This window comes from Calliphora vicina, chromosome 1 (assembly GCF_958450345.1).
Source record: "Calliphora vicina chromosome 1, idCalVici1.1, whole genome shotgun sequence".
NCBI classification, from domain to species: Eukaryota; Metazoa; Arthropoda; class Insecta; order Diptera; family Calliphoridae; genus Calliphora; species Calliphora vicina.
The window spans coordinates 12453117-12465109 of NC_088780.1; the positions used below are offsets into that span (position 1 = coordinate 12453117).

Below are 11993 nucleotides of genomic sequence, written 5' to 3' on the forward strand. Positions count from 1 at the left end.
TATTTTTAGCAACAAACGAAATTGGCTTTCGAAATTTCCTTTAACAATCTATATTCACTGACAGTACCACCACCATGTCAAAAGAATTTTAAAAACTCATCCCCCCATGTACATAATCAATTCATAAATTTATCAAAGCTTGATTATAATAAATCTTTAATGAATTTAAAAATTGATTATAAATAATACCTTGATTGTTTTTCATACACATTTTTTTCCCACTAACTTTTCATTCAACATTCTGGAACTGTTAGTTAGTCAAACATTAACAAAATCTTTTTAATTTTATTTGAAAAAAAAAATTTGAATAATTTTGTAAAATTTTATTTTTAAAAAGTAACACATACATATTTAATATTTTCACTTTTATTATTTACAAAACTATTTTTAAAGCATTCTATTTATGTTCACGAAAATTTATATATGAAAATCTTACGATTTTTATTTAACATAAACTATATGCATTAAAATTTTGGAAAATTTTAATTGAAATATTGGTTTAAATTAACAACCTCAAAATTTGTATTTCTTTTCATAACAAAAAAATTTGAAAAAAATGTTTAAATTGAAAAATAAATACATTCGATTAATTATATGCAATTTTAATTTTACGTTTACTTCAAATTATTTAAATTGGTTGGGATTATTTTAAAATTAGTAGTAATACATTTTTGAATATTGGCTTATTTTTACGATTTTTCTATTTGCATTGGGAACATTTTATCATATTTTACCTCAGATTTCAAAGACAGACAAAGAAGTGGATTTTTGAAGGGAAATAAACCTATTATTGATAACATATTGAAAGTGGAGCATACAAAGTTTTCCAAAAAAAATTATATGGCTCCCAATTAATCTGATATATGTAAATGGCAAATATGGACTTGTTTGGAATTCGATTTGACCTTCAATTTAAATTAGCATTATCATGTAACACAGTTTCTTACTATTTTAAGACACAAGATGTATTTTATCTTTAATCTAGTATAAAACTGTCGTTGGCGTAGAACGCCTACGCCAACTGGGATAAGAGTAGGGTTCGGGGTCCGGGGTCCGGGAATTCCCGGCCGGGAATTATTTTTTACTTATTTTTCTAGTGAAAAGATGTTCCCGGGAAATGAAATTTTTCATTCCCGTTTCACGGGAAATAAAATTATCCAGGAAACCCCAAACCCTAGATAAGATTGAATATATTGAAAAATGTGTACACAAAGTGTATAAATCCATGAAAATTCCATGTTCGAGCATCCAACTATCAAATTCCATGCATTTCTAAAGTGAAAAAGTCTCCAAAAGTTTTTAAATTAAAATGAAAGTAGGGGTTTTCGATTTTTTAAATAGAAGAGAGCTTGTAGATTATTTTATAATAAAAACTGAAAAAATAAGAACATCAAACTTTAATAAGAACTCAAACAATTAAAATCCTTCTAATCTGCAACAAGTTAGAAAAGCATAAAAATCGAAATTCATCACATTCTTTAAAATCGATCGTTTTGAAATAGATATCCTAGGGGCTAATTATCGCATTCGAACACGATCGGAGACTTATTTTAAAGTGCGATTTTTTTTATTATTGGATTTCTCGCTAATAAGCGTTCGAAAGTTATATCGATTACGAGTGCGATAATTTGCCCCTGATTATCTAATATTTTCTGAATTAATTAATTTGTATCGAAGCATACAAATTGAATATTTAATTGCCCAATTCACAATTGGTGTCGTAGCGTTGTATGTCGTAATTTTTATTATGACATACAATGCTACAACACTACTACATCAATTGTGAATTAGGCAAATATATTTTAAGAGCCAATATCATGATAAACTTAAAATTTAGTAGACCTTACATGGAATTTTAATGAAATGTGACTTGGAAAATAATCACCCCTATCGCGAATCAATATTCCACATGAAATATTTTCCCTTTTCCTTTTTTCGTTCATCAACTTTGTTCATGTGAAAAAATTCCCCTTGTTGTGGAATTTTTAGATGGAATTTTGTAAACAATAAACAGCTGTTACGAACAAAATTAACTATTGTGAATGAAAAGTTCATGGGAATATCACGATAGCAATTTTCCCTTCGAGGGAAATGGATATTTCATGGGAGCAAAATTTCACATTTTATTGCCGATAGGGGTGAATGTCTGAAACATGCTCTGGAATATTGCATCAATGTTGGCTATCGATTCGAAACATTCCCACGACAGCCGGTTCTACGCACCGGAAATGCTAATTTGGATTATTTCGGTGTCGGTAATAGAAGTTATTTCACTAAATTAGTTGACAAAAGTAGTATTTTATTATATTTAAAAATTTTTGGGGTCTTATTGTGTACTAATTTCCATGTATTAAACATAAAAATTCGAATGATTTTCTTTTCGAATCTAATTACACAATAACCCCCAGATTTCAATAAACTCGATTATATAATTTAAATCGTTTATAGAACGGTATTTGCGATTATATCGGTAACGATATTTTAGAGGTAACGGTAATTGGAGGTAATCAGGCAATGGTATCTTAGCGGTAACGGTAGGACGACCAATCATGATTCATGAATCTATAAATATAAGGACAATACTTAATATTGAAGTCGCATCGCAGTATTATCTATTGCGATGCGAAAGAAAAATGGTATAATTGGTACCCTTTATTGCGTTTTCGAATCGCAAAAAAAATAGTTTAAAATGTTTTTATTTACAAGTTTTGTCATTCTTCGCTATTGTTGCTTCTTTAAGCGAAAGCGTTTGCGTAGACGATACAGAGTATCAAATTGTATTCTTATCGCATTTACCTTTCGCATCGCAATAGAGAGTAACCCCCTTGGTCTGTTAAAATTACTCAAATTCAATAAATTAAAATTATTTCTTGGTTTTTAAAAACACAAATGAAATGTCTTTAACCAGCATTATAGCCACATAGAATTGTAAATGCGATAGGAACACCAGTCATTGTTTGAAGAAAAGCAATCACCAAACACAGAACACTCTACAACGCCACTTTCACAGGCAAAAATCATAGCTGCTGCACCTGGAGCATAAAACACACAATTATTAAACAGCCCAATTATGAAAAAAAATTCCCCGGGAGTTCTTTTTCCCATTTTTCCTATTCAAATTAAATGTTAAAAATAAGAAAAGGGAAAAAAGATTTTAAATTTTTAAATTTAAAATCTTTTTTTAAATTTTCGAATTTTTTTTAATTTTTTTTTTTAATTTTTTTTAATATTTACCAAAAAAAACTTTTGGTGAAAAAAATCGGGTTAAAAAATATTTTTTCCGATTTTGACCCATTGTAGATCCAACTTACTATGGTCTTATATACGTCATTGCAAAGGTCTTTGAAATATCTATTTTTAGATATCCATATTGTCTATATTAATGATATAGGTCAAGAAATAGGTAAAAATCGAGGTTGTCCTGGTTTTATCCTTATATCTCAGCCATTTGTGGACCGATTTTCTCGATTTTAAATAGCAACCGAGCCGGAAGAATTCCGGAGGTATTGATGTATGAATCGTGTATGGAAGTTATTTGGGGGCTTCGGAAAGTTGATTTCAACAGACAGACAGACGGACATGACTTAATCGACTTCGCTATCTATAAGGATCCAGAATTTATATGTACAAACGGAATGACAAACTTACGAAGGTGAAGGGTATAAAAATATAAGGGGCCGAATTACCGCAGAAATTTTACTTTATTTCACCAACTCACAAAATGTTTGCCCAGGGGGGTTACTCCCTAATTCGATTCGAATGGAAATCGTTTCGAATTGCAATGTATTTAGCACTCATTTTCAAACACTTCCGTTTTCGGTTTGAGTTACGCAGTAACCCCCCAGGTTCCGTGCCTGTCCTAAATCCATTCCCAAAATCTAATTCGTTTAATTTAAATAGAATTCATTCATCGTTGAATGAATTCATAACCTATGCATGATTAAATTTTTGTTAATTCAAATCTGATCCAAGTTGAATTAAAATATTTTTTCTTCATTCAATTTGTTTTGTTTTTAATCATTTAAAACATAATAATGGATACTAGATTTTAATTCAAGAAAATATTAATACAACATATTTTATTGGGCTGTTCGGTAATGGATTTGAACAAAGTGAAATGCTGTCAAAAAAACCTAACTCTGTTCAAACCACTTTCACCACATTTCTAAAACACACATTGTTGTAAAAAAGCGACGTAAAAAATTATAACAAAATTTTATTACATTACGATGTCTAAATTCAAAGAATTCTTACATTTTTATACCCTTCACTTTCGTGAGAAATTTTTTAAAATTTATAAAAATTAAAAAAAAAAATTTTAAATTGGAAAAAAATTTGTTTTGTTTTTGAAGTATAATTTGGTGAAGGGTATATACGATTCGGTACAGCCGAATATAGCTCTTTTACTTGTTTAATGTATATTTGATTTTGAAATTAAATTTATTTTATTATACAACTTTGTTTCTTAGTTTTAATTTCAACCCCCATAAATTAATTATTTTCGTTTGGGCAATTATAGATGTTTCCATAGGTTAACATAAAGATGAGACGTCATTGTCAAAAACCTAACTCATGCAACAGATATATGATTTTTTTGTATTTTTGTTTGACAAATCGGAGTGTCTCGTCTCTATGGATGTTTCGATTATTTAAATGCATTAAATGTGTGGAAACAAATTTACAACTATTGTGTGTTTGTGAAATAATTTATAAAAATTGCTATTTTAGTGGAAATTTGATGAAAAAGTTTTGAAGTTTTTGTTTTATTTACATCTCTCTAAAATGTGTTGACAAGAGACTAATGTTGTTTTCAAATTGAGAGCCTTCTCATCTTGTTATTCCTTGACCAATGAATAAAATTTTACTAATACATTCATAAAGTTAGGTAGAGTTAGGTTTTTTAACAGTGATTCACTTCTAGTTCACAGTGATTCACTTCTAGTTCACAGGCGTATGTGAATTTCCGCACAAATAATGTAAACATTTGTTCTAAGAGGTTTTATGCTTCTGAACCATTTTTGAATTGTATGAGGAGTTGAAATTACGCATATAGTTTTTTTAAAAAAAATTTACAAAGAATAACTAAAATTTGTCTCATCTCTGGCTAAACCAATAAAAACTAAAGTAGTTAAAATAAAAAATAAATAAAAAAACTTAATAATAATTTAATAAATAAACAAAAGAAATTCTTGTCCAATTTAAACTGAAACAAAAGATTAAAATACAAAAACTAACACAAAATTAGTAATAAACGAAGACATTCAAAATAATAATTTAATAATTTTTTTTAAAATCTCTAATTATTTTTCTCTTTAAAAAAAAACTAGAAACTAAATACACCTAGACAACAACAAATCACTAATTTTAGAAATAAAACAAAACAATTTTACACAAAAAAAAACCAACACTTCCCACACATTTTTACATTGATTGAAAACAAAATTACAAAAAAAATACTATTTAAAGAAAATACAAACAACTAAAACTAACAACAACACTACCCATCAAATATTAACAAAAAATACAATTTAGTTTTTAAACAAACAAACAAATATAATGTTTTTTCTACATTAATTTATAATTTTAAACACAATTATTTAACAATTAAAATAGTAAAACTAATTATATAAATTTAATAAACAATACAATACATAATATTTGCTTTAATTAAACAAAAAAAATAAACAAAAACAACTATAAACCTTTTAAAACCTTGTCTCACAAAATTCCAAAAAAAAGAATGAAATATTTTATTTGATCTACCAAAATATTTGAATAAAAAAACTTAAACAAAAACGTAATTATAATAAATTTTTAAAATATATTTAAAACAAAAAATTAAAGAAAAAAGTGATAGTTTTTCATAAACTTACATTTTGAGTTTATTTAAATTATATAGAGTATATAAACAAAATATATATTTTTCAGACAAACAAACAAACAAAAAAATTTAAAAATAAATATTTCAAATTAATACAAAATTGTAAATAGTTTTTATCAAGGAATACAGTTTTTATTATAATTTTTATTTGTTTTTTTTTTTTTGTTTTGTCGTTTGCAAGGAAGTATGTAAGTTTAATAATAAACTATAAATAAAAATAATGTACATAATTAATAAAACAAACAAAACAACAACAACAACAATTTAAAAATTATATTTGCTTTAAATTTAAATAAAAATGAAACAACAAAAAAAAATTGTAAAAGCGAAAGAAAAAATCAAATAAAAATACATATTAAATGATAAATAGGTAAATGGGTTTTTTTTAAATCTTTGAAAATATAAAAATGAAATTGTTTAAATTCAAGGGTATCCCACTGACCAGTATGGCTTAATATCTTCATATGAGAAATTGGAATGCTTAAATCTTCTTATTCTTGTTAAAAGTTCACAATTTGAGTTAGGTTTGGAATAAGAACCAGCGCTCAATGGCTTAGAATGGTTTTTCATCGGCCAAAACTCTGTAACATTTGAATAGATAGCTCCTATATAAGACGCACTTCCTAATATCACTTTTACGAGAATATATCTCTTAAAAATTTTGGAATCCAAATATAATTTAACAATAAATAAGTTTCATATTAAAATAAATCCGCCGTGTGATTTAAAAAAAAATGTTTTTGCTCATTTACTCAGTGTAGGGTATTATACATATACCGATCATAATTTCTTACTTGTTGAAATTATAAAGTTGACAACGCTGTTCTGTGGCTTAGTAATTACCGGATTTAAATACAAAATGAGAGTAAATGAGTCAACCACGCTCTCCGACAAATTATTTGTTTGTAATTTCTACACTTTTCATTTGCAACCCCACAAAGTATATATATTGTGGATCGTTATAGATAGCGAAGTCGATATAGCCAAGTCCGTCTGTAGGTCTCTATGTAGAAATCAACTTTCCCTAGCCCCAAAATAACTTACAAACATGATTGATTCATCAATATATCGGGAATTCTATCGGCACGGTTGTTATTTAAAATCGAGAGAATTGCCTGAGGTGTAAGAAATAAAACCGGGACAACCTCGGCCTTGATCTATTATCTGGATTTTTAAAAAAATTTTGAAATTTTTTTTTTAAATTTTGTTTGTGTCACCAGTTTAAAGCGAATCCCAAAATTCCTAAAAATTGGAGCGAAAATTTTTTTACAATTTTGCCCATGGACTGTGAAAATACTTTGGAGATAAATAGGAAACATATCAAGGTTTATCGTATCGTATCAAATAAGAAAATTACGATCGAATTTCCTCGATATCGAATGCCGTAATTCGGCCCCAGCTTTCCATTTATTGATCTTAGCTTTCGGATTTTAGAACATGTGGCCCAAATTTTAAATTTTGATAAAAAATAGGTCACTTTCCGAAAGGCGTAGGAGTGATATATTCGAAAATTAGGACATGTTTTGTATACCAAAATGTTCTCCGTAAAGATACCTTACAGAAAAATATAAAATTGTTATATGTTCTTAAAGAAAGTTTATTTTTAATAAAAAAAAGTGTTAATTCAGTCACCTTTTCGCCCAAAAAACAGCAAAAATCAACTATTTTTTGAATATATGTATATAAATTGAAAATCGTTTATTTTTGGATCCATAATTGATATTGCTCTGAAATCTTCTGTATGTTATTCGTAATTTAGTTGTCTAAAAAAAAAATTAGAGTCCATTCGGTCCGAAAGTAAGGCCTATATTATTAAAAAAGCGGACCAAGGTATGGCAAAATTTTGAAATGCCTATAACTCTGATGGGAAACAAAAAAATTGCACGTGTTTAAAAATTTTAAATGTTGAAGGTATCCTCATTTGAGCCCCCATAGCGCCGCCCCTGGAGTATTTGTAGTGTCAATTTCAATAACTTAAACTCGAATACTACTTGGCTACGCCCACGTCAAATTTTATAACGAATTAGTTTAGGAATGCCAGATTTATTTCTAAAAAATTTTGATTCTGCCCTACTGTGCGACGTATATAACGCTATAGTTTCACCAATATTTTTTTAAACTAAATTTGTTCAGCTAAGTTTATCATTCAGTTTGTAATTTCATCATAAAACATATCGTCACCTAAAATGCAAAACAACGTATCATCAGAAAATTCGAAATTGATTTTATTATTGATTACGATTCATTACATCATATTACATATGTGTGCAAAATTTTAAACTTTTACTATCAAAAATAACCAAGTTATAACCAAAATTGAAAAAAAGTATCATCAAGTATATGATTTTCTTAAAAAAAATAACGTACACGCTTTGAGTAATTAATTAATAAATCATTTTTACCTTATTTTAGGTAGTATCCCAATTTTTTTTGAAAATTTAATGAAGAACCTTTTTTAGTTTAAAAAAGTAGTTGTTAGTAATTAAAATTAAAAAAAACATAATACTATTAAAAATGTATATATAAACTGCTTTTATTTACAAAAAAAAAAAATATTTTTATTTAAGTTTTTATTTTTTCATAAAAATTTATATTGATGATACGTTTTTTTGTTTCAGAAAATAACAATTCAAAAAAACGTAAGCCACATAACTTAATGTGTGCTTTGAAAAAATTAGTTTTTTTTTCATAACTGTAATTCAGATTTGAAAATTTTGTTTCAATATCTCAAGTAGTTTTCATTTTATATCGTTTTTTGCTTCTCCTATAAACTTATGAAAAGTGATGTTACGTTATTTTGCATTTTAGGTGACGATATATATTCTGTATCGTTATAGATAGTGGTGTCGATATAGCTATGGCGTTTGTCTGTTCAAATCAACTTTCCTAAACCCCCAAAAAACTTACATGATTGATACAGCAATCATGAATAAAAAATTCAAAGAAATCCACCCACAAATAGCTGAACCAGGACTATCTCGATTTTTTAAAACTATTTTCCACCAACATTTTTGTTCAATATTACATTCAGTGAATAGTTTCTAAATGTATATTTTATTTAAGAGAAACTAACAAAAAACTTAGTTCATACATTATATATGATTTTCTTTTATTGCTATAAAAAGATCATAATTCTAAAAAAAATAAAATTAAATATCAGTTAAAGCATAAACATTATCTTAAACAATCATTCTATGACAATTTTTGATTTTGTATATACATAGATTGATATCAATTATACATACGTAGTATATAGCATATTTATATACAATATATAAAAATTAAGAAATTAGTTTAAATCAAAAAATTAAAAAAAAAAATAAAGTAAAATTGCTTATCAATGTTGTTGACGTATTATATGAGGATGATTATCACTTGTTAGTTGTACGGTAAATTCATGTACCGAATCATCGGAGACTACAGTTTGTTGGGGTAATAAATTTTTGACTGTTTGTTGATGGGTTATTGTACTCAGATGTTGATCCAGTTGATGTTTACGGGAAAATGTTTTATTACAAGGAATGCAACTGCAGTTAAAATATAAACATTTTTATAAAGTTAAAAATTATCCAAAAAAAAAACAGTACTTACGGAAATGGTTTCTCTCCTGTGTGCGTTAACATATGATTCTTTAAGACATTCGAATAAGTAAAGGATTTACCGCAGGTTTGACAAACAAAAGGTCGTTCATTTGTATGGATTCTGTATTAAAAAAAAAACAAAATGTTACCTATTAATTCCTAATATTTGCTTATTAAAAATTATTTACCTTTCATGTTTAATATTTGTACTGCGATCAGCAAATGTGCGGCCACAAAAACGACACACATAAGGTTTTTCGCCCGTATGAATACGTATATGTCTACCTATTTCTGAGGGGCAGGTAAAGTGTTTGCCACAAATTCTAAAACAAATATTTACAATATTATAAAACTTGATAATGCTTAATACATATATACTGCCCAATTATGAATAAAAAATTTGCGGGTGTTTATTGATATTCAAATTCAATTTTAAAAATGGCAAAAGAGAAAAACTCGCGGATTTTTTTTATTCTCAATTGGGCAGATCGATAGTGCAAAGACTTACTCGCATTCAAATGGTTTTTCCGCTCTATGACGTCTCATGTGCATATTTAACAAACTACGTTTTGAATAGATATTGCCACAAATTTCGCATATATTCGTTTCAGATTCTGCTTCATTTTTCTTGCGACCCCGACCACGTTTGACCTTTTCTTTGCTGTCCTCACCTGTTTTTGTTGCATCCAACTTCTCCTTCTTAGCTTTTGCGTCTGTTTTGATCTTTTTAGGTATCGAAACAAATTCACCATCAAATATTTTCTCTTCATCGTCTGAATCACTATCATCCAAATGTTCTTCACCATCGATTTCATCCAAATCGATCTCTTCAATGCCAAAAAATTCATTGTCATCATCGTCGCCAACATCATCATCAATAAACTCGGCTTTGGAGTCATTTATATCATCGAAATCGACCATCTGACCCTCAATGTAATCAGGTCGTAAATCAAAAAACATTTCGTCCTCTTCATCCACTTCGACCAGAGCTTTTTGTTTCGAATTACTCGATGAAGCAGCAGCATTATCCACAGGTTCCGTTTTCAATTCAGACTAAAATTTTAAATAAAATTACTAGTAGTTTAAAGATTGTTTACATTTAGTTATGTTTAACAATTGATTACCTTAACTATAGCATCCAATAGAGCATGTTCACTTGCCTGGCACAACGTACGAAACTTATATGAAGTGTTCAAAGACGCCAAACATTGCAGGCAAATCATTTTTGGAAATTCTTCATGATGTTTTAGCTATATAAATGTTAATCATTATATTTTAGATTAATTCTTATTCCATTATGATTTATAATTGTGTCTACTTACCACTATTCCTCCGCATTCTTCAATGCGCTGTACTATTTCAGCACAGCGTGCATTTTTTTCATCGAACAATGGTTGCATTCCCGATCGTCCTTTATCTTCTTGTAAACAAATTCGACACAGTTTACTAACCGGCATGGTTTGCACAATTTTTGAAATTTAAATTATTATTGTGTTAGGATTGAAATTCAAATTATTTAATATATTTATTTGCTAAAACAAATTGATTTTTTTTTACATAGAGAGAAAAACACTAAAAAAATAAAAAAAGCAAATCAATTTATGGGCAGTGTAGCCTGATTGTTATTTTTTTGTTAAATAGGATTACCATATCACAAAAAAACCCGTTGATATTCTTAAGAACCGGTTCATATATTATGATATTCTATTCTTTTGTTTGTTTAACCATAGATAAATATACATAGAGCAAAACTACTCAAATAATCACACCTACGAGCTTTGTTTTTTGTTTTCACATATATTTTTTTTCTACTAATACATTCTCACCACTTAGGTTTTTGACAACTGAGTTAGGTCTTTGACAGCACAGTTTCCGATCTATGTGTATTTATCTATTTATTTAACAATCTGTTTATAATAATAGACATTTTTAGAAATCTTTTAATATTTCTTGAATTATTCTCTTATGTTGATTTTCAATAAAAAGCGGTTCATAATTCAGAAATTCTACAGAAACCGGTTCATATATCCTAAAACTTGATCCCTTGTCCTAAGTAAATTGAGCACAAAATCTCTTAAAAAAATGTTTTTAATTTCCAAAATCATGAATGAAAAAGTTAACCGACTTGCCGTGATTATCAGATGCAGAACTTGTTTTTTAGTTAAATCATCTAAATTTTGATTTGAATTAAAATTGTCAGCCACTTTATTAGAACATTTTGGCAGTACCGGAACTCGACGGTTATCGGTATCAACATAAGAGCAAAAAAAATATTTTCAATGGATCCTTTTGATTTCATTTTATTTAATTTTTAAAAAAATACTTTTATTTGGCACATGAACAAAATCAAATGAAAAACATAGGTATCAACATAAGAGCAAAAAAATATATTTTCAATTGATCCATAAGATTTCACTTTATTTAATTTTTAAAAATATACTTTTATTTGTACTACCTTTAACAAACATAAAATCATATGGCAACATTTCAAATACCTCACTTATACGGCAGCTCTTGACATCTAACAGCTG

At 27.7% G+C, this 11993-nt stretch overlaps 1 protein-coding gene across 1 annotated transcript; it reads right to left on the bottom strand.

Annotated features, from left to right (window-relative positions):
- Positions 1-8958: 8958 nt before the first annotated feature.
- On the bottom strand, positions 8959-11033 carry LOC135949451 (transcription factor Ouib-like). The gene is made up of 6 exons (XM_065499021.1): positions 10785-11033; positions 10587-10712; positions 9971-10515; positions 9651-9785; positions 9473-9583; positions 8959-9408 (listed from the first exon to the last, which is right to left on the bottom strand). Exons 1-6 carry the CDS (start codon positions 10917-10919, stop codon positions 9219-9221), a joined length of 1242 nt encoding a protein of 413 aa, XP_065355093.1. The 5' UTR covers positions 10920-11033; the 3' UTR covers positions 8959-9218.
- Positions 11034-11993: the final 960 nt, after the last annotated feature.